Source organism: Zea mays, chromosome 5 (genome assembly GCF_902167145.1).
Source record: "Zea mays cultivar B73 chromosome 5, Zm-B73-REFERENCE-NAM-5.0, whole genome shotgun sequence".
NCBI classification, from domain to species: Eukaryota; Viridiplantae; Streptophyta; class Magnoliopsida; order Poales; family Poaceae; genus Zea; species Zea mays.
Genome location: NC_050100.1, coordinates 25,501,343 through 25,528,251, shown reverse-complemented (window position 1 = coordinate 25,528,251; position 26,909 = coordinate 25,501,343). Strand labels below are relative to the sequence as shown.

General features: G+C 50.0%; 1 protein-coding gene and 1 non-coding gene across 2 annotated transcripts; both read right to left on the bottom strand.

The window, feature by feature from the left end:
- Positions 1-6,107: 6,107 nt before the first annotated feature.
- LOC103628080 (transcription factor MYB30) lies at positions 6,108-7,276 on the bottom strand. Its single transcript, XM_020537955.1, is given in 2 exon segments — positions 6,108-6,690; positions 6,881-7,276. Coding segments are annotated over 2 exon segments (969 nt in total). The 5' UTR covers positions 7,267-7,276.
- Positions 7,277-8,676: 1,400 nt separating this feature from the next.
- On the bottom strand, positions 8,677-8,749 carry TRNAE-CUC (transfer RNA glutamic acid (anticodon CUC)). Its single transcript has one exon. It is a non-coding gene; the product is annotated as a tRNA-Glu (tRNA).
- Between the last annotated feature and the right edge of the window lie 18,160 nt (positions 8,750-26,909).

Below are 26,909 nucleotides of genomic sequence, written 5' to 3'. Positions count from 1 at the left end.
CTTGGACCATGAAAGACTTCCACTGCACTCCGATGAGAGGGTAACTAATTCCAAGTTCATCTCATGAAATCTTATTGCCATTTGCTCTTAATTGAAGACTTTGGTGAGGCAATGGGGTTAACGGGCCAAGATTGATACCGTTTTGGTGCTTGATGCCAAAGGGGGAGAAAATAAAGGCCAAAGCGATAAATGGATCAGCTACCACTTGAGAGATTTTGAAAATAGTAGAATAGAGTTTTTGTTTTGTCAAAAGCTTTTATTGTCTCTTATTGTCTCTTTTGTCAAAAGTTGACTTCTTGTGGGGAGAAGTATTGATTATGGGAAATAGGGGGAGTTTTTGAAATCTTTGATCAATCTCTTTTGGAATGACTCTCTTTATACTTCAACATGTGTGTTTGACTTAGAGATAGAGATTTGAATTTGATTTGCAAAAACAAACCAAGTGGTGGCAAAGGATGATCCATATATGCCAAAATTGAATCAAAACCAATTTGAGTTTTTATTTGAAGTGATTTTGCACTTGTTCTAGTTGCTTTATGTTGTGTTGGCATAAATCACCAAAAAGGGGGAGATTGAAAGGGAAATGTGCCCTTGGGCCATTTCTAAGTATTTTGGTGATTAAGTGCAAACACAGGTGCCAAAATGTGAAAATATGCCCATGGATGGACAAGTTGCAAATCACAAGTAAAGGTATGTTTCTAAGCCTTAGTACATTGGTTTTGTGTACTAATATTCTTGTCTAAGTGTTAGAAACAGAAAGAAGAAGAGAAGAGAAGACTTGGCTGTGTACAGCCAAGAGGCTGTTTCGGTCTGGGGCACCGGACTGTCCGGTGGTGCACCGGACAGTGTCCGGTGCGCCAGGCTGCCCCAGCCGAAGAGGCCGCTCTCGGGTTTTTCTCCGGCGACTTCGGCTAAAATTCACCGGACTGTCCGGTGTGCACCGGACTGTCCGGTGAGCCAACGGTCGGCCGGGCCAACGGTCGGCCGCGCGATCGGCGCGCGACACGTGGCCGAGCCAACGGTCGGAAGGAAGCACCGGACTGTCCGGTGTGCACCGGACATGTCCGGTGCGCCAACGGTGCGCAGATCTGACTCTGACAGCAACGGTCGGATGCGCTGTTTAAGGAAACAAATCGGGCACCGGACAGTGTCCGGTGTGCACCGGACTGTCCGGTGCGCCACGAGACAGAAGGCAAAGATGGCCTTCCAGATTTGTTCCCAACGGCTCCTAGCTGCCTTGGGGCTATAAAAGGGACCCCTAGGCGCATGGAGGAGTACACCAAGCATTCCTACAACTCTTCTAAGCACCAAGACATCAATCTCACGCATTCGTTTCATTGTGATAGCATATAGAGCTCTTGTGGAGTTGTGAACTCTTTGTGTTGCGTTGCGAGCTCTTGTTGCGACTTGTGTGCGTGTTGTTGCTCTGATTTTCGAGTCTTGTGTGCGTTGCTCATTCCCACCTTACTCCGTATTTCTTTGTGAACTCAATTGTAAGGGCGAGAGACTCCAAGTTGTGGAGATTCCTCGCAAACGGGAAAAGATCAAAGGAAAGAAAAACACCGTGGTATTCAAGTTGATCATTGGATCACTTGAGAGGAGTTGAGTGCAACTCTCGTCCGTTGGGACGCCACAACGTGGAGTAGGCAAGTTTTGTACTAGGCCGAACCACGGGATAACCACCGTGTCAACTCTGTGATTGCTTTCTTGTGGTTATCGTGTTTTGAGTTCTCTCTAGCCACTTGGCCATACTTGTGCTAACCCTTAACAAGTTTTTGTGGCTTAAGTTTTGAACTTTTACAGGATCACCTATTCACCCCCCCCCTCTAGGTGCTCTCAGGTATCGGTGATTTGCCGATCACCCCTAATCCACGTTGAGGTGGACTTCAAACTCTCACTTGCTCCTCTATCAAGACATGGCTTGATCTTTGAGCCAAGTGGACAAGAAATCATTCAATATCTCGATTCCACTAATGTCACCTTTGTCGCTCCAGCGAGGTAGGCGCGAACCCCTCACAATCAACACCGCGGCTTCTCCACAATCTTCTTGGAGAGCTCGACGGAGACAATCACCCGAGCCGTCTAGGAGGCGGCAACCTTCAAGAGTAACAAGCTGATGACGCTTGCTCGGTGTACCACCTAGTGCCTCAAGAATCACCAATGGATGCAAATGCACTAGGAACACTCAATCTCTCACTAGAATGCAATCTCAAGCAAGGAGTGTGTGAGAGAGAGTTAGAGGATCACAAATGAGTTTATGTATGCAAGGAATGGCCAAGAGAGCCCTCACACACGAGCTCCCCTTCTATTTATAGTCCCCCACTCAAATCCAACTGTTATGTGCAAATAGCACATGTTCTGCGCACACGTGGACGGTCCACACCCTAGGGCCGGATGGTCCGTCGTACATATAACGACTAGTTTTCCCATTTGAAATCTGTCAGAGTTGTTAGAAAAGTGAGGTTCAGATAGTCCGCCCACCTTGGCCGGACCGTCCGCGACCTGGCAACTCGGAGCACCGGAGCTCTGACCAAGTGGAGTTAACACATGCGGACCATCCGCCTACAAGGTCGGACAGTCCGAGACCTGGGAGTCAGTACTGTCCGGGCTTATCCTTTGGACAGTCCATAGTACAAATCCCAAAAACCACACAGTCCCTGCCCAAACCAAATTTGGCACCTGCGGACGGTCCTCCCAACAAGGCCGGACGGTCCGCACTATAATTCAGGGACTGTGTCGAGAGCAGCCTTCTCTGGTCAGGACTGCGGACGGTCCGGCCCCAAGGCCCAGAGGGTCCGCAGTACAAATGAACAGGACCTGTCCGAAGTGAACAGACTTCGGACCCCACTGAAGGATCGCGGACGGTCCGCCCGCAAGGCCCGAACGGTCCGCACATCCCAAGACTTGGCACTTTTCAAACAAGCTTTTGAAAGGATTTTTAACTCATGAAATTTGAAGCGCTGTTAGTCATGCAAATGCAACCACTAGATGCTCTATGAGGCACTAAGTTTTATACAGATCAAAGTCATTGACCCCTCTTAATAGTACGGCTATCTAGCCTACTAATCCGGTCAAGTATCTTCTCTAAACTCCTGGAGACCGGCAAAAACAAAACCTATGTTATACCTTTGCCTTCACTTGATCCACAACCAATGCTTATAGATCTCCAAGATTTCTTGTTCTATGCAGTCCAACCCTGCATTCTTATTTCTCTAAGAACCATTAGTCCATAAACAGTTGTCATTAATTACCAAAACATCACTAAGGGGTCTAGATGATTCACACCCTCGACTCCACTACAACGGCCACCGCCGCCTTGCACCTCGGACCCAAAGGTATGGCCCCCTAACCTGCCCTTCTCCCTTCTCTAAGTTGATAGACCCATCTATTACTAAGTAATTGCAGAGTCAAATTGACTAAGATTCCTCTTGAGCTGAGATCTATAGAATAGTCGAGTAGAAGAACATATTAAGATTTAGTGAGGTTAGGGTACCTTGAACGGGAAATGTGTTATATGTCATTTCTAGTTTGATTGTGGTGGTATGTGCTTGGAGATTCATAAGTGTCAAATTGAGAAATTCAACTGAACACTTAGCTCAAACAAAAGCTAAAATGGAAAAATCTTGGAGAAGTTGAACTATGAGTAGTTCAAAGGTTTGGATAAATTCTAATTGTCCTAGAAATGTTTTTGAGCACCTTAGAAGGTTTGGAAAGTCAGATTTTAGAAAAGATGCATTTGGAGCCAAGTTTGAGCCTAAACCTGCAATCTAAGTTGGAGATGAGTAAAAGGCGAGAATCTATGAATTAGATGAGTTGAACATCGTCTAAATAAGTTGGTCTAAATCATAGGAAGGCTCTCAAATTTAGCCAAATGGATTGGAAGAAGATAAGACAAAAAGTTCAGTTGTCCAGCGACGCATGGGACCTTACTTCCAGAGAGCCCAATAGAAAGACTTCGGTGGTCTATCACACCTAGGGGTGGATATCGAGCAGCTCGGCTCGGCTCGACCGAGCTCGAGCTGGCTTGTTAAGGGAACGAGCTGGCTCGGCTCGACTCGTTAAGCAACCGAGCCAGAGAACCAGCTCGGCTCGGCTCGTTTGCGAGCTCAAGCTGGCTCGTTTAGCTCGTGAGTCACAAACAAAAAATAGTATACATATATATATATATATACAACAATATAATCAATTGCTAGTTAATTTCATACTAATTTAACACTAGAAAAGACTAACAATACTCATAATTTTATATATCAGATCATTTAAACCCTAAACTAACATAGTTCATCACTTATTAATTCATCTAATACAAATATAGGCTTTGTCACATAGGTCAACCCTTTCCCTCTCTCAATCGGTCACTTAGATCGGTCGAGTGTTTCTTCTTAATCACACGGGTCACTAAGATCCCGCAAGAATATCACCACATAATTAGGTGTCTCTTGCTAGCTTTACAAAGCACTTGGAAAGATTAGAATGAGAAAAAGAAAGCAACCAAACAACAAGAGCAACAAAAGAAACACAAATCACCCTCTTTCAACTCACTAAACACTTTTGAGCACATGACTTGATTTGTATTGAGAAAGCAAAAGAAAAAAATCCTCGCCAAAGTATATATTGTCTCTGAACAAATGTCTCACTTGCTTTGCTAATTCGAGTGGTCAGACAGAGGACCATCCAGATCTTCTCAAATACTCCTGTGAAGTAGAATGAAGGTGATGACATAAACAAACTAACCTCCTGATTGGTTATCCGTATTGTCACGTCCTACACCACCAGATGGATTAACTTTGTATGAGTTTATGTTTAGTTACCTGCACCAGGAAGACACAAACCACGTGATTGGATGCCTAACTAAGTGCGCGCAGGCCCTGTACATGCCGTTGACTGTACATGTCTGGTGATTGGTAGGCTGCACCTGTGGACCCTGATCTGCACGAGCGGATGCAGTCCAGACTTTTTTTTGGTCGGTAAGCTTGCATGCGTGGAGACATGGGAAAGGAGATTCTCTATCCATCCTGGCTGCAGCGAGCCCAGCGTCCTAGAGCCTAGCTACCAATCACGCCCAAACTGTATACAAAGATGCAAAAATAAGTCATTTTGAGATTGTTTATCTGTATCCACCCAAACGCCAAAAATGGGCGTATCCCGATGGGCAGGCCCGTGCGAGGCTGGTTGTGCGCGCGCAGCGTACCAATCAAGCGGTAAGTGATGACGGCATGTTCAACACATTATTGCTTTTCTAAGCAATTATCTGCTTCCACAGGGCACCCTGTAAAGCCTGCTAGGATTTGGAGTCCAAGAACCACACAAGGCCGCAGGAAGAATCTGATCTGACGCTCATTTTCAGTGCTGTTATCCAGGCCCATTTTCGCTCTTGAGTTCAGCTCCCTGAGGATGCGCGTTGACACTCCCATGGTCGTTGTTCCACACTACAATAAAACTATCTCCAGTAGCTTAGATATATTTAAAATCCATTCTACGAACAGTGTATTCTATAGTGTAGAACAGTGTTTATAGATAAACTTTAGGTAAATAGTAAGAAAGTCGAATACTCAAGCACTTCAATATGAAAGAAACCCCGGGAGTTTTGGGCTTTTGGCCACGTTTCACCCGGTTGCTTGATGAATTCATGCAGTTTCTGGTTGCTTTTACCGCAACATATTATTTTTCTTGGTTTTCTTCTGAGCAATGTTCTTTTTCTTGTTTATGAAGAAATATGTCGGCTACGCATAGCATAGTGCATTTTAATTCAAAATCTGAAGTGCTAAAGCCAGAATATATTTTATTTATTTATTTCTGAAAAGCACAGTGAAGAAGAAAAAGGCAAATGAGCCACTGGCATAAAAGATTGATCCCCCAAATTCCTTTTTCAGTAAAGATGAAAATGCCTGAAGAAACATGTGCAGTGTTCAGAAACAAAAAAAAAAAGGTACGACTGTTACCACATCAACCCACAGCTACAACTACAACGTTCGTCAGCCCTAAACAACACAGATAACGCGAACACACAACACATGACAAATTGACAGTCGTACAGGTAAGCATGAGCCATCATCGATCGGTGCTAAGTCATGGAGCTACGTACGATGCTATCATCAGACATCAGGTCAGTGCTGATCAAACCACGGCAAGAAGCTATCGGTGTCATCGAACCCGTCGATGCAAGCCAGCAGCTCCGATTCCATGAAGCTTAGAGGGATCGGAGACAGGGGACGGCAGACGATGTCCATGAGCCCGCCTCCAGTCTGACCACCGGCCGGTGGTGGCGGCAGCGGCGGCGTCTTCTCCAGAGGCAGTCGGCCCACCAATGCCGGCTTCTGCTCGAACAGCACCGCCGGACCACTAGCAGGGACCGACGCGACCGGTTCTTGGCTGGCGGCGGCGAGCGGAACCGGCGTCGTCGGGCCGGCCAGGACGGGCTTGACGGGGCTGGACGACCCTGCCGTGGAGCTCTCCTCGCTGCTGCTGCTGCCGCCGCTGCTGCACACAGCTGGTTGCAGGCCCCGCGCCGGAACCCCGGCGTCGGACGACGTGCTGTCGGCCGCGCAGGCTCGGTGCCGCCGCCAGGTGGCGGCGGCGGCGGTTCTCGCCGCTGGGAGCGGGCGGTACTTCTTCTTGAGCGTGCTGTTCCAGTAGTTCTTGACGGCGAGGTCGGTCCTCCCGGGGAGCTGAGCGGCGATGACGGACCAGCTGCCGGATGAACACACCAAGCCAAGAAATCTCTCGGTGAAATGATAGTGAGGGTAAAAGGATGTCATCAGCCGGTATGAAATCTCGGCGGGTGCAGTGCAATGCAATGAAACAGCGCAGTTCAACTCCCTCGGTTAAAAGACTTGCAGTGGACATGGGGAATAATGGGTTGTTACTCTACTCCACTCACCAGCTTCCCTTCCTGCGGTACATCTCGCAGATGATCCTGTCCTCGGCCGGCGTGAAATGGCCGTGCTTCAGCCCCGGACGGAGGTAGTTGAGCCACCGGGAACGGCAGCTCCGCCCGCACCGCCCCAGCCCTGCAGACAGACAGACAGCCATGCATTGTGAGGGAAAAAGAAAAGAGAACTAATTTAGCTTATGCATGCATTACAAGGATCATTTCAGTGACAATGCTAATAAACACTGATGGCAATGCTAGCTCAAAGATGAACGACGACGAGCACCTAAACTGTCGGACAAGGCCTGCCAGCTGCGACCGATGCCCCCATGCCGTTGGATGTGGTTTATTATCAGCTCATCCTCCGCCTTTGACCACTTGCCCTTCTTCATCATCCTCTCTCACCCCGTGTGTACTAAACTAAACACCTGTCTCCATGAATTCAAGGGTACAGTATGGCGTGCATTTATAGGGATAGAGCCCCCTGCAGGGTAAAACACGTAATGCGTGATAATCTCGATGGTTTACCGTGGAGGGGTAAAATATCCCTCTCTCTTTCTTGTCGTTTTACCGGTTTGTCTTGTTTTTATATCCAACGATTCCTTTATTCTCAGCAAGGAGGAAAAGGAAGTGGTGTAAATGGAAGCAAGGGTAAAAAAAAACACTCGCACTATCAGAATTCGGCTCTTTACGGAGTGTCCCGATCTTTCTGACAAAAATACCGAACATATATATATCCTACAAGGGTATCATTCTGACGTTACGTTTTGATTTGTGTTCTCGACTTCTCTAGCTGCACGCGTCAATCTTAAGGCACGTTTATATAGAACAAAACGGGCTGTAAAAGAAATTATCCACGGAGTAATCAATTAATTAATCACGATGGCTTCGACGACGATGGTAACAGCAGCGGGCTAGCCCTTGTGCTTGTGGTCGGCGATTTTCGTCAGTGGTGTGCTCAGATTCCCTCCTCAGCTGAATGATGTGAACGGCAGTAGATGCAGCCTTTTTTTTACTTATCAGTGGTAGAATTTGACCTGTGACTGAAATGCATGCTAGCTCTAGGCTACACTCACAGACATCTCTCGAGATACCTTTTTAGATCCTAGCTATTGAGAAGTCGCTAATAAAAAGACGGTCTTATACGATGGCCTTCAAGTAATCAACTGTACAGCATGCATGAGCTCGACGAGCATATATAGAGCTCCTATCCTAGCACATACTCTTACGACCCAAAAGAAAGATGCGTATGCGTTTGCAGTGGCGGATTATATTACCGGCCCATAAGCCTGCAAACACGTTTTCAAAATTGTTAGAAATAGATTGGCACCAAGCCTGGTTTTACCTTGTCAAAGTGCATGCTTTCATGAAGAAACGGTACATACAGAGACAACTTCGATCCTCTCCGTACGTGTAGAATGTGGTTCGCCAGCTACATATAAAATCTTAATCTCTTATCCATCATTAAAATCTTCAGGGAAAACTCATTTACATCTAGATTAGTGTTTTTGACTGACATGGCTGCTTGTTTGATTCAGCTTCTAATATGTATTGAACAGGAGGTGCATCGAAGACAGGAAGCTTTATAATAAGCTTACAACATGTGAAATACAGGTTGAACTTCCAGGTCCAAGCTAATCCCAGTCTCAAATCGATTGCTGAACATCCAGCAGTGACTATTGGATTTTTTCTTACTATCTCCTAGTCTGCAACGGATTTTCATAAAGACAAGCAGAGCATAGAACATCAGCTGTTTCGTTCTTTTTTTAAAAAAAAATAGAAGAGGAGATTACAAAAAAAAAAAGTTCCGTTGCCGGGACTCGAACCCGGGTCTTTCGGGTGAGAGCCGAATATCCTGACCAGCTAGACTACAACGGATCCTGTAATCTAAAATAGTTTTATGCAAAATATTGCAATAAGTGAGGGTCAAATGGACCTAGCTAAGCGACCAGCGGCAATAGCTGAATCAAGATACCTATCGACTGTATTTGCAGCGATTCACCATTAGACGTTGCTACACAGACTATTCATCGACGAAGGTGGATTATACCAAACGGACATTCGTGAACGAGTGCCTACTCATTGGTTGATGAATGTGACGAGCACAGGGGCCGGTGTCCAAGCCTCCAACGACAGTTGGAGGCAATGTTTGACCAAACAAAAGAAAAAACAAAGATGGCAAAACAACTTTGTAATTGGGTCGAATGCATCACCGACTGATCCAAACACATACACATCTCTAAATCACCGTCCATTGATCCGACAGCGAAAGGCTGTCACAGGTTTAGTTATATATACTCCCTCTGTATTAAAATAGAGCTTTGCATTCACAAGAATTGCATATGCATCTGGAACAAAAAAAAAAGTAATTGTTTTGGGCGCCAGTTACTGAACAACAGTTTGTTCTTGTTGACGCCTTTCCGGAGCGTCAAACACTCAACAAGAACCGTGGCGGTGCCCTCTGCACAGGGGCAGACGGTCCGCGCGCGGGGCCGGACGGTCCGCGGCCTGGTGCGAGGCGCGATGGTACTCTCTGCGCAGGGCCGGACGGTCCGCGGCCTGGTGCGCGGCTAGGGCTTCTCTGCCTGACGGCCGGACGGTCCGCGCCCTGGGGCCGGACGGTCCGCGCGTACGCAGAGGCGGCGGAAGTCGCCGGCGGCGCCTGGATCTCGCTCCCGGGAGGGAGCCCGTCGGGGAGGAGAGATTCTAGGTGGTGTCTAGGCTCGGGCCGGCCGACCTAGACTCCTCTAATCGACGTAGAGTCGAAGAGAGACGAAGAATTTGGGGATTGGATAGCTAAATCTAAACTAGACTAGAACTACTCCTAGGATAAAATGTAAATTGTATTGATTGAAGGTTCGATTCGTTGTTTCAAATCGGCCGTAGACCTCTCTTTATATAGAGGAGGGGGGCTGGACCCTTTACACGACTGGATTCCGGGTTAATTCCGCAAATCTAGCCAACAAACATAGCACAAAACTCGGAACCCTAAATTGCTCTGCGCATGCGCGGACCGTCCGGCCCACAGGCGCGGACTGTCCGGACCGCGGACCGTTCGGCCTCAGGGCCGGACCGTCCGCCCGCTCAAAATGGTGCTCAACATATGCCCCCCTGCCTTTTGGTGGAGCTGAGCAAACCAAAAGCAACTAACTCGATGTGATTACATCGGTTCTCTTAGGCATCCTGCCACATACTAGGATGGTACTGTTTGAGGAAACGCCCATTCAAAGCCTTAGGCAAGTCCTTGCCTTGTAATGTTTGTAGCAAATAGGCGTTGCCAGACATCACCTGTTTTACTTTATAAGGACCTTCCCAGCTTGGTGACCATTTCCCGAACTTCCGGTCTTTATTCCTTAGAGGCAGAATGGTCTTCCACACCAGGTCCCCTACTTGAAATGATTTTGCTTTGACCTTCTTGTTGTAGGCTCTAGCTACCATGATTTTGTCCTTTTCTATTGCTCCCAAAGCTATCATCCTTTTGTCGGTCACCTCATCAATATTATCCATCATTGAATCATAATAATCAGTAGCAGTTAGATCATTTTGTCTGGCGAACCTGACAGCATTCAAACTTATTTCCACAGGCAACACTGCTTCCTACCCATAGACAAGCTCAAAAGGAGATACTTTAGTAGCCCTATGTTTAGATATTCTATGAGCCCATAAAGCCTCAGACAAAATTTTATGTCAATGTTTAGGATTATCAGATATTTTCTTTTTTATCAAATTAATCAATGTCCTATTGCTAGACTCGGCCTCACCATTGGCCTGAGCATAATATGGAGATGAATTAAGCAGCTTAATTCTGTATAATTCAGCAAATTCACGTACCTCCTTTGACATAAAAGAAGTACCTTGATCTGTAGTTAAGGTCTGGGGAGTGCCGAATCTATGAATGATATGCTCAGTTATAAACTCAATTACCTCCTTGTGTGTCATGTTCTTTAGAGCAACGACTTTAGTCCATTTGGTGAAGTAGTCAGTGGCAACTAACACAAACCGATGCCCCTTTGATGATGAAGGATGAATTTCTCCAATAAAGTCTAATCCCCATCCTCTGAACGGCCAAGGCTTGATGATAGGATGTAATTCGACTGCAGGGACCAACTGTAGGTCGTCGAATTTTTGACACACTTGGCAACCCTTGTAGTACTTGAAACAATCAGCTATCATACTAGGCCAATAAAAACCAGACCTTCGCAACAACCACTTCATCTTTGGAGCTGATTGATGAGTACCACAAATTCCCTCATGTACTTCGGCCATGGCTAATATAGCATCATCTGGGCCCAAGCACTTAAGCAGGATGTCATTGACTGTTCGGCGGTAAAGTTCATCACTCATCAAAACATACTTGAAAGTTGTTCGCCGAATGTTCTTATCTGCCCTGATATTGGGATTTCGTAAATAATTAAGTATAGGTGTCCTCCAATCACTTGCATCGGCTTCATTGTCAGCCGAATTGATGAAAAGAACATTTCTGGTAACCCCGGACGGTCCGGCGTCATCACGCGGACGGTCCGCGACCTGGGAATTTGGCTTTGCACTGGTTATCAGATTTTCAGTTTTGTGAAACTTCCCTCTCTTTATCCGATAACCTGATGCATCTTGTGCCAAATCATTAGCTCTATGATTCTCAACTCTAGAGATATGCCGAATACTGAATTCGTCAAAAGAATGGATTATGCTCCAACATTTCTCAAGGTAACTATTTAGAGTACCATCAAAACATTGATATTCTTCTAACACTTGTTGGACAACCAGCTGAGAATCACCAAATACCTTCACATGTTTTACTCCCATACCATTTTAAAGTTCTAAGCCGAATAGGAGGGCCTCATATTCAGCTTGATTATTAGTGCAATAAGTTTTCAATCGGCTAGAGAAGTCAAAGGAGACATTACTTGGTGAAACAAGTACAATGCCAATTCCTTGCCCTTCATTGCAAACTGATCCATCAAAATATAAAGTCCAAGGAGTAATAGTGAGGTATGACATGTCTAGCTCATGAATATCATTAACCCGATGTTCTACAATGAAATCCGCTACGACTTGGCCTTTCATAGATTTCAATGGTTCATAGGCCAAGTCATATTCTATTAGTGCATAAGCCCACTTACCAATTCTACCACTCATAATTGGGTTATGCAACATGTATTTGATCACATCGGCTTGACCAGAAACAGTGCAATGACTAGACAGTAAATAACATCTACATTTGGTGCATGCGTAAAACAAGCATAAGCATAACTTTTCAATAAAAGTGTACCTTGTTTCAGCATCCACCAACCTTCGGCTTAGATATGTCACCACATGCTCCTTCCCCTCAGTTTCTTGTGTTAGAACAGTCCCAATGACCTTATCCTCAGCTGCAATGTATAATCGAAATGACACTCCTGCTTGTGGTGCTTTTAATACGGGAGCCGAAGATAAGTATTTTTTGATGAGATCAAATGCTTCTTGCTGTTCTGCCCCTCAAGCGAATTCGGCATCATTCTTAAGCCGGAGAATAGGGGTAAACGCATCAATCTTCCCGGCTAGGTTAGAAATAAACCTTCGTAAATAATTCACCTTGCCGAGGAACCTCTGTACCTCGACCTTACAGGTCGGAGGCCCCACATTCCGAATAGACTTGATTCGGTCAGGGTCTATCTCTATACCATGTTCATGTATGACAAATCCCAAAAACTTACCAGCCGACACTCCAAAAGCACATTTACGTGGGTTCATTTTCAAACCATACTGACGCATTTTATCAAAGGCTTTGCGCAAATCAGCTATATGAGAACTAAACTCAGCCGATTTGACTACAATATCATCAATGTAAACTTCCACAGTGTTTCCTAACAATTCATGGAAGATCAAATTCATAGCCCTCTGATAAGTAGCACCAACATTTTTCAGACCAAATGTCATGACAACCCACTCAAATAAACCAATGAAGCCTGGACATATAAAGGCCGTTTTAGACGCATCTTCTTCGGCCATGAAAATCTGATTATATCCGGCATTACCATCAAGGAAGCTAATAATTCTATTTCCTGATGCATTATTGATTAATGTGTCGGCTATGGGCATGGGATATTCGTCTTTAGGAGTTGCTCTATTTAAATTGCGAAAATCAATGCATACTCTAAGTTTACCTGTCTCCTTCTTCTCCACCGGCACAATATTGGAGACCCACTCTGCGTATCTGCAAGGTCTGATAAAATCAGCTTCTAGCAGCCGGTGGATTTCGTCCTTGATGCGTGGGAGAAGATCCGGACGAAATGTTCTAGCTCTTTGCTTGAAAGGTCTGAAACCAGATTTAATAGGCAGCCGATGCTCTACGATCTCTCGGCTTAATCCAAGCATCTCAGTATAATTCCAAGCAAAGCAATCTGAATATTCCTTCAATAAACCGATCATCTCATCTCTAGAATCGGTCTCCAAGGTCTTGTTTACAAAAGTCGGCCTTGGAGTTTTACCATCACCTATGTCAATCTCCTCCAAGGGATCGGCCGATGTAAACCCCTGTCCTAGTTTATCAAGATCTCTGAATTCCTCTATCATGTCCCCCACAGAGGAATCAGATGATCTTTGTGTGATGGCGGACTTTCCAGTCTCGGGGACCGGATCATCCGTAATACTGTCTTTTCGTTGTGGTAAATGTTCGGTCTTAAAGTCCGAACTGTTTTGTGAAAGACCAGACTCATGAACTTTGTGTGTATTCATCATTTAAACTTTATTTAGGATTTAGCCGATTCTCCATCGGCTCTAGCATTACAGGAATGAAACCTTTCTTATCTATACTTATGAACTGATAATCAGAAAAATCTACTCCTGTGAGACATGTAGCAGTCTCATAAGTCCAGAGTACAGGGGCATCGGCCACAGCGATGCAGGCCGATACATCAGCATGTACTTGTTCTACCTCATCGCCTACCCATTGTATTAGCATTTGATGTAATGTAGAAGGTATACATTGATTGACATGAATCCAATCTCTACCTAGAATTAAACTGTAATTCCCTTCAACATCAGCGACGAAGAATGCAGCAGCAAGGGTCTTAGTCCCGATGGTTAATTCAACGGACGTGACTCCCCTGGCTTTGATCGAACTATCAGTTCCAACACCGCTGAGGGTCATGTTGGTTTTGACAAGTTCGTCATCTTGTTTACCTAATTTTCTGTATAATGAATAAGGCATTAGATTTACAGCCGCCCCTCCATCTACCAACATCTTAGCAATCGGTATCCCATCAATGTGGCCGCGCACGAAGAGCGGCTTTAAATGATTTACCGATTCCTTTGGTTTAGTAAAGGCGGCTTCTTTAGGACCAAAATCAAATTGGGCAACAACAGGTTCATCGTCGTCGATGATAGTACAATCGGCAGAAAATGTAATAATATTTACCTCCATACCTGGGTGTTCTGGAGACGCCTCGTAGTCGACCAGGTCTTCTCCCAGCAGGTCGTCCTCTTCCATTGATGTTGTCGTGTCGTTGGAGGCTTCCTGGTGAACGGCGGACGGTCCGCGCGCGGGGGCCGGACGGTCCGCGCCTGGTGCAGGTTGTCTAGAGGCTTCCTGGTGAACGGCGGACTGTCCGTGCGCGGGGGCCGGACGGTCCGCGCCTGGTGCAGGTTGACTTTCTATTTCTGTGGCCATTTGTTTTTTCTCAATGGCCTTCGGTCTCCATTTCTTTTGCGGTGGCGGGTACAGTGGATGTGTGTCATTAAATGTCTTTTCCGCCTCCTTCTCCTGGCTCTCCTTTGCTCTTAGGCGTTGTAATTTTCTCTTTTGGGATCGTGTCAATCCCGCTGGGCACCATCGAGGCATGGAGTATTTTGGATCGGCTGTTTTGATGGTAGCCGTATCCTTTTCTGTTGTGTTGGCCGATTCGCCGAAAATCATCGGCCCTTTATTGTCTCCCTGTATGACAACATCTGCAGTGCCTATTTTGATGATGTCCTTTTTTGTTGTTCTTTGAGTTGCTACAGGCATATGCCCCCCTGCCGGGTTGGTCGGCCTAGGAGGCCGAGTAGTCCGACAATCTTGTTGGGCCTGTGCCTGGTGACCGGATTCAACAGCGCTCAATCGGTCTTGCACTGGCGGCACCAACCTATCAAAAACGGATGTTTGGGGTGCCCCCCAGGCGGGGTACTGTGGCATTCCAAATGGATATGGTGGCATGCCCCACATTTGATTTGGGACATATGGTGGAGGTAAGTATGTGTATGGATATGGCATAGATGGATAAGGAGGTGGAGGGGTCCATGTCGGCATGTTAGGTCTCAATTGTACAATAGGACCTTTCATTTCTTCCGATTGGTGAGGTGGTCCAATCGGCCTGACCTGACGTTGCTCATGAATGGGTGAGCGGGGTCGCTTTGGTGGCCGGTCACTGGGGCCGGCCTTCTTTTTCACATATTTAGACAACAATTGATCGAAAGTCGGGCCAGGCTTGATCAGCCGACCAGCTGCTTTAAATGTATTTGTTTTCCACGTACCTATCTCTGGTCGTCGTGGTTTGAAGGTACGTGGTCGCTGCGAGTCCTGAGCATGGCCGGACCGTCCGCCAGAGTCCTCCGGACCGTCCGGAGAAGCGTCGGACTGTCCGCGTCGGGACGGCGGACTGTCCGTGATGCGCAGCACGGGTTCCCGCAACTGTCTCCCTGTCTGCGCTTGCCCCCCAGTGCTAGAGGCTGTGATGGTCACCTTCAGGGTCTCCCCTCCATCACTTTCCTGCAAGAAACTTTACAATCCCCATCGGCCTTTTTAGCATTGTCGATGATTGTTTCCTTGCCTTTGCCTTTATCGGCTGTATTTGGCCGAACCAAGACTTTCTTGCCCTCGAAGTCAATCATGTTCATCGGAAAGGGCTCTGTATCCACCTGCATTTCCTGAAATTTCAATCGTCCTTCGTTAATGGTCATTGAATCTGTCGCCGAAATACATTACAATCATTAGTGGCATGAGAAAATGAGTTATGCCACTTGCAGTACGCACGACGTTTTAGCTCGTCGGTGGATGGAACAGTGTGATTTATTTTAATATTGCCATTTTTAAGTAACTCATCAAATATTTTATCACATTTACCAACATTAAATGTAAACTTTACCTCCTCTTGCCGTTTCTTTTGAACCGGCTGTAAGGAAGCACAAGCCGAAGATTTGGCCTGCTTTGGCCAAACCATTTCAGCAGCGTACACTTCTGCTGATTCGTCATCTGAGCTACTTTGGTCGCATTCTACTATGTGTACGTTGTGACGCATTGTTTTAGCAGTTTCTTTGCTCCGGCTTTCGCAAGCCAAAGCTTTCTGGTGTAACTGTGCTAGTGTAAAAAATTGGATGCCTTCTAATCTTTCTTTTAAATAATATCGCAGACCATTAAAGGCTAATCCTACTAGCTGTTTCTCTGCTAAATGAATTTGAAAGCATCGGTTTCTTGTATCTCAGAATCTCCGGATGTAATCATTAACCGATTCATCTTTTGTCTGTCGCAACGACACTAAATCTACCAAATCCAACTCATAGTCACCGGAGAAAAAATGATCATGAAATTTTTGTTCTAGATCCCCCCATGATGAAATGGAATTAGGAGGTAAAGTGGCATACCATGCAAACGCGGTTCCTGTTAGTGATAATGAAAATAAACGTACGCGAAATGCCTCTGTGTCGGCCAATTCTCCCAATTGTGCTAAGAACTGGCCTATATGTTCGCGTGTGTTTTTCCCTTGATCACCCGAAAATTTTGCGAATTCGGGTATCCTAGTTCCATGTGGGTATGGGTGGTGATCAAATCGGCTGTCATAAGGTTTCCGATATGATTGCCCCCCAGGGACCATGCTTGCTCCGAGCTTATCTCGGAACGCCCCGGCTATTTCTTCCCTTACTATATCAATGGCAGCCGGTGCGAGACCACCGGCTCTCTGGTCAAACATAGGTGGGGTTGGCTGGATATTAGCATGTTGTCTTTCCCCCCATTGGTTTGAGTTACGTGGTGCATTTTCATTTGCCCTATATGGGTCATAGGTTTGATCGTTTCTTTCCGGCCTCCTGGGTGGGGCCGGAAAGCTTTCCTGGGCTCTGGATCTTGAATTAATGGGTTGATGCATTGTATAGTGCGATGGAAAGTGCTGCTGGGACGGGTGAGGATTCCGGTAACAATCCTCCTCAAAAAGGTCATGTGCGGACTGTCCGGACATTGGCCCGGACCGTCCGTGATTATGTGCGGGCCGTCCGTTGTTGTACGCGGACGGTCCGACTGGGTAGTTTAGATTCTGTGTCGTGTGTGGTGGTTCAGGTGCATATCTAGGTAACTCATTAAAAATCGGCCCGACTGTTGTTGGTCCGGACGGTCCGCGCTCACGTGCGGACGGTCCGGGCATGTGCAGATTGGCTGATTTGCTGCCGATTTGCGGTTGCTCAGGGTATGTATCCATCGGCATCCCATAAAGGGGTTGTGACTGGTCGTGACAACCTGTAGCCGATGTGTTACGCGTGTTACCTCCTAACTCAACCTCGTGCGAAGGAAAATTTGTGATACTAGATTTATCAAATGCACGTACTAGTCTCTTAAGATCGCTTTGCATACCCCCTATGATGTTCTGCATTTGTTCACGCTGATCTTCTACATAATTTATAAGAGATTGCAGATCGTTGGTATTACTTACATTGGGGATATCTGGCGTGGGTTGGAGCGAAGCCGGATCCGTCGCCCGATGTCGGACGACCTTGTTGTTCCTGTCCACTTTGAAGTTGGCCAAGAACTTTGCTTTCGCCTCCTGGATCATCCGCTCCTTGTGCTCCTCGAACTGGAGCTGCTCGTCAGCCGGCAAGGTTTCCCAAGTCGGCTCTATGATGTTGCTTGGAGAAATATCAGAGCTATCCCTTGAACCGGCCATTGAGGGCCGATTTGATGAGCTTAGATATGTATGTCCCCAGCGAAGTCGCCAAAAAGTATGTTGACGCCTTTCCGGAGCGTCAAACACTCAACAAGAACCGTGGCGGTGCCCTCTGCACAGGGGCAGACGGTCCGCGCGCGGGGCCGGACGGTCCGCGGCCTGGTGCGAGGCGCGGTGGTACTCTCTGCGCAGGGGCGGACTGTCCGCGGCCTAGGGCCGGACGGTCCGCAGCCTGGTGCGCGACTAGGGCTTCTCTGCCTGACGGCCGGACGGTCCGCGCCCTGGGGCCGGACGGTCCACGCGTACGCAGAGGCGGCGGAAGTCGCCGGCGGCGCCTGGATCTCGCTCCCGGGAGGGACCCCGTCGGGAAGGAGAGATCCTAGGTGGTGTCTAGGCTCGGGCCGGCCGACCTAGACTCCTCTAATCGACGTAGAGCCGAAAAGAGACGAAGAATTTGGGGATTGGATAGCTAAATCTAAACTAGACTAGAACTACTCCTAGGATAAAATGTAAATTGTATTGATTGAAGGTTCGATTCGTTGTTTCAAATCGGCTGTAGACCTCTCTTTATATAGAGGAGGGGGGCTGGACCCTTTACACGACTGGATTCCGGGTTAATTCCGCAAATCTAGCCAACAAACATAGCACAAAACTCGGAACCCTAAACTGCTCTGCGCATGCGTGGACCGTCCGGCCCACAGGCGCGGACCGTCCGGCCCACAGGCGCGGACTGTCCGGACCGCGGACCGTCCAGCCTCAGGGCCAGACCGTTCGTCCGCTCAAAATGGTGCTCAACAGTTCTTATCCACCATTAGAATCTCCATCAGCAATACTTCAGGGAGAACTCATTCACAGTTAGATTAACCTTTTCACATGGCTGATTTTTTTTTAATTCAACTTCCGTATATATATAATAGCTTTAAGCTTACATGTGAAATGCAGGTTCAACTTCCACGTCCAAGCGATATGAAAAACTATACTCTCGGCTTGCTCATAATTAGTCCCAGTCTCAAATAGATATCCGATTGCTGAACGTCCAAAGGTGACACTGATTGGCAGATATTGGATTTTTCTTACCAACTAGTAGAGCTGAAACACGGTAGTTTTTATAAACACAGGTAGATAGAGCATAGAACATCAGCTGTTTCATTTATAAAACTGGGAAAAGGGGAGCAGAACTGTTTCAAAGATAGAAAGAGCAGCTGGCAAAAAAAGAATTTCCGTTGTCGGGACTTGGACCCGGATCTCTCGGGTGAGAGCCAAGTATCCTAACCACCTAGACTACAACAAATTCAATGATCTAAAGTCAGAATGAGGGTTGCTGACTTGTTGCTCGTCAGGTTGCTGCACAAGAGGGGCATTCACAATCCATTGGTCCTAATCCCCCTGAATATTATCAGCTGGCTGAACCTGGGCATTGTTAGACTACCCGTCTAGGATTCTAAGGTTTGGGGTGTTCCCCTTGTAATTACCGTCTCACCCCTCACTGTAATGGGCCTGGCCCAGTTACTAAGTCTATTAATACTACTCCCCATCCCTGGTTAGGGGCATGGGTTCGTATTCCAACATGGTATCAAATTAGGTTTAGGTTTAGGTCTTGTCCAACAGCAGCTACAGCCGCCAGGGGCTTCTCCTCGCCCTGCAGCCGTCGCCGGCCCCCAGCCGCCGGCCCCCCTCCCGCCGCCGGCCTCTCCTCTCTCTCCCTCCATCCCAGCCGTCGGCGCCTCCTCCCCCTCCCTCCCTATCCAGCCGCTGGCGCCTCCTCCCTCTCCCTCTGCGCAGGCACGCCGCCCGCGCCTCCTGCTGCCTGCACCTCCTGCCTGCGCGCCCTGTTGGCGTCGTGCTCGCACAGCACGCGCGCCCGCGCTCTCCTCCCCCTTCGTCGCCGCCGCCAGCAGCCCTCTGCTGCCCGCCGCCGCGCCCTCTGCCCATGGCGGACCTCCCCACGGACGAGCACACCGCTGGCCTGGCGCACTCGCCCCTGGCCGCGGGCCTGGGCACGGCCCCCGCTTCCCTAGCCGCCGCCATCGCCTCCCTGGGCCTCCCTGCTGCCGGCCAGACCCACCCCATGGGCCCCGGCCGCTCCCTGGCAGATGCCGAGGCTCCCTACATCGTCGGCCTCAGGCCCCTCCGCGACGTCTCTTCCCCGGCCCTCCGTCGAGGCTCTCCACCGGGGTTTCCTGCCCTCGCGGCACCCCCCGGTACCGACTCCACACTCGGCGACACCCTTGCTACGATCCAGGCGGCTGTGACGGCCTCGCGGGAGCGCGAGCGCGCCGCCTCCCTCGCCCTGGAGCGTGAGCGTGCCCTGGGTGCCGCTCTGACCACCCAGATGGCCACCACGCAGCGCCTCCTCGGCCGCCCGCCGGTCGCCTCTGTGGAACCCCCAGAGGACCCCCTCGCCTCTGACCTCGACGCCGACCTCATCGCTGCTCTCCACGCTCAAGCCGCAGGTCTGCACAACATCCGGGCTCTCATGTCCGTGGTGTTGGATCCGGCGTCTCCCCACTACCCCCATTGGCGAGGACAGGTCCTTCTCACGCTGCGGAGGTTCGTCCTCGACGACCACGTCCTCATCGACCACGACGCTCCGCCGCCTCGCTCCTGGTGCCTCATGGACAGCGTTGTCCTCTCGTGGCTCCACGGCACCATCACCGTTGAGCTCCAGGACATCATCCGCGACCAGGCGGACACTGCGCGCCAGGCGTGGCTCGCTCTCGAGGACCAGTTCCTCGGGAATCGGGATGCGCGGGTGCTCCACCTCGATGCCCAGTTCCACCTGTTCTCTCAGGGGGACCTCTCCGTGGGAGAATACTGCCGCCAGATGAAGGGTCTGGCTGACTCTCTCCGCGATCTCGGCGAGCCAGTTGCCGATCGTACCCTGGTGCTGAACCTCCTGGGTGGCCTCAGCCCTCGCTACGGCCACCTGAAGGCTCTCATCAAGCGGAGCGTGCCCTTCCCCACCTTCCACGCCGTGCGGAACAAGCTTCTCCTTGAGGAGCTCACCATGGCGAATGAGGCACCTACTCCTGCCTCGGCTCTCTACAGCGCTCCTACCAGCGGTCTGCCGCCTTCAGGGGGCCAGGCCACCCGTCCTCCGTCGACCGGGGCTCCTACCCGTCCTCCACCCGCCGTCCAGGCGGCCCCTCGTCCGACTTCCACGACCGACGAGGGTCGTCGCTCCCGCAAGGGCGGCCGTGGGGGCGGCGGCTCCTCTCGTGGTGGTCCCTCCGGCCGGGGTGGCGGCCACGCATGGCCGTCATTCTACAACCCCTGGACCGGGACCATCGCCATGTGGCCGGGCCAGGCACCGAGTGCCTCCCGTCCTCCGGCGCCGGCCCTCCTGACTGCACCTCACTACGGCATGCCTCCTTACGGTGTACCCGTCGTGCCCCAGGCTCCGCCTGCGCTCCTGCTCCTGGGGACCCACACCTCGACGCCTTGGTCCCCGCCGGCCGGTGGTTGGGACAACGCCTCCCTCGCTGCTGCCTTCAGCACCATGGCGATGACCCCACCCCCCTCCGACTGGGTGATCGACTCCGGTGCCTCGTACCACACCACTCCCACGACAGGCACGCTCTCTCGCTCTCATCCCCCCTCCCCTCTCACCCATCCTCGATCGTTGTTGGAAACGGTTCCACTCTGCCAGTCACCTCAGTAGGTGCCTCGGTTCTCCCTGGGACGTTTTACCTCAACGATGTTCTCGTAGCTCCCCACATCACTCACAATCTTCTTTCTGTTCGTCGATTCACCACTGACAACTCCTGTTCCATTGAGTTTGACCCCTCTGGTTTTTCTGTGAAGGATCTGGCCACCAGGACCCTTCTCGCCCGCTGTGACAGCTCGGGGCCGCTCTACACGCTCCAGCCCTCCACCGTCGGCGTGTCTCCACCCCCTGTCCTGGTCTCCACCACCTCCTCCACCACATGGCATCGTCGTCTCGGCCATCTTGGTCCCGACGTCATGACCAAGATTACCAGTAATCTAGATCCTTCATGTAGTAGGGGACATTTTGAGGGTCTCTGTCATGCTTGTCAGTTAGGCCGACATACTCGTCTCCCATTTACTACTTCTTCTTCTCGGGCTGAGCAGGCTTTTGACCTGGTTCACTGTGATCTTTGGACCTCCCCTGTACTCAGTCTTTCTAGTTATAAATACTATTTGGTGATTTTGGATGATTTTTCCCATTTTCTCTGGACCTTCCCGCTTCGGTTGAAGTCGGACACATTCACCACCCTCACACACTTCTTCACCTGGGTATCCACTCAGTTTCGTCGCCCGGTCCATGCTCTGCAGTGTGACAATGGCCGCGAGTTCGATAACAACGCCTCTCGCTCTTTCTTCCTCACTCATGGCATCCAGTTGTGTCTCTCGTGCCCCTACACCTCTGCACAGAACGGCCGAGCCGAACGCATGATCCGCACCACCACTAATATGCTCCGCTGCCTCCTCTTTCAGGCGTCTCTCCCTGCCAGCTACTGGGCAGAGGCCCTGCACACTGCCACCCACCTCCTCAACCGTCTTCCCTCGAAGGCGGTGCGCCACCCTACCCCTCACTTCGCCCTATACGGCACAGCCCCTTCCTATGACCACCTTCGCGTGTTCGGCTGTGCCTGCTACCCTAACACTTCCGCTACCGCTCCACATAAGCTTTCTCCTCGCTCCACCCGCAGTCTATTCCTTGGCTACTCCCCTGACCACAAGGGGTACCGGTGTCTGGACCTCACCTCCCATCGCATCATCATCTCTCGTCATGTCATCTTCGACGAAGATGTGTTTCCCCTTGCTGGCTCCACCCCACCCACTGATCTTGACTCCCTCCTCGAGTCCGATCCGATTCCTCCCCCACCTTCGGCTCCCCGTCTTGCGCCGTTACCTGCTCCTCATGCGGCAACTACGACCTCTTCCGCGCCACGCGCGGCCCCTTTCGACCCCGCCTGCGCCACGCGCGGCCCCGTCGACCCTGCCTGCGCCACACGCGGCCCTGTCGATCCTGCCTACGCCACGCGCGGCCCCGTCGACCCCGCCTGCGCCACGCGTGGCCCCGTCGACCCCGCCTGCGCCTCGCGCGGCCCCATCGACCCCGCCTGCGCCACGCGCGGCCCCATCGACTTCGGCTCGCTTCGCCAACCCCGCACTCGTCTACCATCGCCGCGGCCACGCCACTACCTCGGCGCCCCCCGACTCGAGCCCGTCGATGAGCGCGGCCTGGTTCGCCGACCCCGCCGTCGTCTATCACCGCCGCGAGCCGGCCCTGTCGGTGTTTTGGGTCCGACCGCACACCCGGGGTTGCCCCTCAAGGTGTTTTTAGGAGTAGGACGGTGTCGACAACTGTAGCAAAATGGTTCGTGCCGATTGCACGAGGAACAGTGGACAAGGTTTATAGGTTCGGGCCGCTTAGAGATGCGTAACACCCTACTTCCTGGTGAGTGTGCCTGGTGAATGTGGTTACAAGAGAGCTCTCTGGATTGAGAACATAGAGAGTTGATGGGGGTGGCTAAGTAATAGGGTCCATCGTTCTGAAGGGGTGCCCCCTAGGCCTTATATACTCGACCGTGGGGCAATACATGTGGATATGATAACAACGAATAGCTAAAAGATAGTGAACTGCTTGAGTTTATCTTCATGTAGCTCTGCCGACTTATCCTCGCATGGCTCCGTTGCATGGGGGCTCCAGCGCGGGGAAGTCGGATCTCTGTTGCGGTCACTCGCTCGACGTTGTGGGCCGTCCGGGTTTGCACCAATCCGGCCTCGTGTCGATCTGCTTTGCTGGTTGTTTCTTCCCAGGCCCACGAAAGATTGACCTTACGATTTACTGGGCCCTTGGGCCTTTCGTGAGGTCTTTTACTCTTTTAGTGGACCCGGGGGATATCTATCCCCACAAGCCCCCGATCTTTGGGTTTATTTAGAGGTAATCAGCCCAAAGATCCCAGGTCCAGCTTGCAGGTGATTTGAAGAAAATGACTTCCTATTGTCTTCTCCTGCTTTGATCACTCGTAGACCGAAGCCTAGTTTCGTGCTTGTGCCTTAGAGGTCGGCATTTCAATTTGTAGGATTCTGAACTTCATTGGGTGCACCGGAGGTGCACCCAATGGGTGTAGCCCCCGAGCTTCGAGTAGATTTTAGAAAATAATCTACTCGAAGGTCTTCCCCAGAAATTATTTCTATTTGTGCTCCTGCGTTTTAGTTGAGGGCTGGCCTTTTAATCTTGTCCCACACCTTAGAAGTCGGCACTGTCTTGGCTTGGAATGATAATCCATGGGGTGCACCGGAGGTGCACCCAATGGGTGTAGCCCCCGACCTTCAAATGGATTTTAGAGGGTAATCCATTCGAAGGTCTTTCTTTTGTGTCTGTTTGCTGAAAATTATCCTTTCTGTTTGTAGAAATTGGCACGAAGCTATTCGCATTATGCTTTGGAGGTCAGCATTATGTCATCAATATTTTGCTTCAGAGGTCAGCTTGTTTTTTGTCTTTAGCGACCGAGTTCGCAATCCCTCCATATCTTGCTAGGTAGTGCAATTTATTTGCTCTGCGATTGATTGGACGTTTGATGGACGTTCTCTGTCTAGTCTTCACGTCGCTTCTGTCGGCCATATTTTGTACTTCACTGGCTATATTTGGCTTTCCTCTGATCCTTACTGATATCTCATTTTTGTCTTGAGGTATTCACTGCGTGCCCTGCACAGATGTGACCGTTTTGAAAAATATACTGATAATTTCTGGGCGTCCCCCCCCAATGGGTGTGGGCAAGGGACGGCTTGGTACGCTGAGTGTTTTAGCCGGCTGCTTCTGAGTAGTAATGTGATGTGACGGCGGGTGTATTCATATCCTCCGCGCTGTTGACTGGAGTCCCAATGGGTGTTGTGTTGCGTGAAACGGCGTCAGTCGCCTGACGTGCCTTCAGACGGGTTGAAGCGCTTATTGAATGCTTTGCGACTGTTCAGTGACCGCGGTTGGAGGTGAGCGGTTGCCTTCTCCTTCTATAAATAACGTCGTTGTCTCTCTGGCTTTTTCACATCTCTCGCTGTTCTCTGTTGCTTCCCTTTCTTCTCTCCCTTCTGCTTCCACCATGGGCAAGAACAACAAGCGCAAGCGTGAGCCGACTCCTCCATCGGAGGAGTTTGGTGACTCGGAATACTCAGAGGAGGAATTCTCCTCTGAGTCTGAGGGGTCTCTGGCTCCCATCCCCCTGCGTGAGTCGTCTGACGACTCAGACGACTCCCAGGGGCTCGTGGCGGAGGTCTGGACATACATCCGGGCCGTCGAGCGTTCCGGGCTCGAGGGCTCGGATGAGTCGGAGTACTCCTCGAATGAGGAGGACTCGGACGGCGGCGGCGAGGACGAGGACGACGACGACGACGACGACGGTGGCGACGGTGACGGTGATGGCAGCGGCAGGGGCGGCGGCGGCGGCAGCAAGGACGGTGACGGCGGCAGCAGCAGGGGCAGCAACCGGGGCGGCAGCAGCAGGGGCAGCACCAGGGGCGGCAGCGGCGGCGGCAGCAACAAGGCCAGTGGCTAGATGCCACTGGTCTTTTAGATATTAGTATAATATGGTTAGAATAAGGTAGTAATATTTAGTAGTGTAGAGTAGTATAGTGTAGTGTAGTAGTAGTAGCAGTAATGTAATGTAATGTAGTAGTAGTAGTAGTAGGGAAGTATCAACTCATAAAGAGTTGATTTGTAAGTATGTTATCTTCCCTTCTAATGAAAGAATGATGTTAGCTTTTCCTTGATGACTGTCCTGCTTGTTTGTGAGGCTAATTCCTTTGATAGAGTAAGTGAATAACTCGGGCATCAAACTGATGCTTTCAGAAATAGTTGCCGAGTAACTTTGTAGATGGTGTCGGCGCTTGTAGAGTAACTGCCGAGTGATTGAACACGATATCAGCGTTTTAGAGGTAACGCCGAGTGATTGGAGGGTGACATCGGCGTTTCAGAGGCAATGCCGGGCAACTGAACACTATATCAGCGTTTTGGAGGCAACGCCGAGTGATTGAATATGATATCAGCGTTTTAGAGGTAACGCCGAGTGACTGGAGGGCGACGTCGGCATTTTAGAGGTAATGCCGAGCGACTGAACACAAAATCGGCGTTTTGGAAGCAACGCCGAGTGATAGCAGGCCGCGCGAGCCACTTTGAGGATGATGACCGAGTGATGAGGTGGCGCACCGGTGTTCTGGAGATAAGTGTCGGGTTTCCACGTGGCACGCTGGGGTTTTGGAAATAACCGCCGAGTGATGACTGGGCACTTTTTGAAACGGTATCTGGCTCGAGAATATCCCATAAGAGCTGCGCTTTTAGCCGCCTTTGCTTTCCGTGCCCTAGTTCTTGCTTTCCCGCTTCTGAATCCTTTCTGCCATTCGCCTCCCACTCTGCTCGCTGGTAGAATCGAGATGGCGCCCAAGAGGAAGACCGCGGGCTCGTCTGCTGTGGTGATTCCTCCAATCGATCCCAACAGCCAGTTGCCTTTCGCAGGTAACCACATGTCCATCATTTCTAAAACTGAACTTCTCCACCTCATATCTATCGGGGTTCTTCCTCCGCGAGAACTCTGTTCTTCGCGGATTTGCCATGGGTTTACTGTTCCGACAGAGGATACCCATGAGTCAGTTGTTTACGCCCCTTTCCTTCTCCGCGGCCTTGGCCTTCCCATCTCTCCCTTTTTCCGCGGCCTCCTTGATTTCTACCATATTAACTTGACCCATTTGAACCCCAATTCAATTCTGCAAATCTCCATTTTCGTTCATTTATGCGAGGCCTTTCTTGGCGTGCTGCCACATTTCGGTTTATGGAAATACTTGTATCATTGTCGCCCTGGGATGGCCGGGGACAACATCAGTTGGTCGGGGGTGCCAGCTTGGAAATGCGCCGTGGGAGGAAAACTGAATATCTCGAGATCCCCCTCAAGGACAGTATTAAGGGATGGCGCCTGGAGTGGTTCATAGTCGAGAATTATGGGAATTCTCTCCCCTCCCGGTCGGGAAGACAGCCGGACGTTCGCACCCCAAGCTGGACCGAGTCTCCCACAGATCAGGAGGTAGCTGAGGCAGGTGTGTTGCTAGCTGAAGTTGGACTGCTGAAAGAGAGGGGTCTGACTGCTGAAGCTGTGGTTTCTGACTTTGTTTTCAAGAATATTCAGCCACTGAAA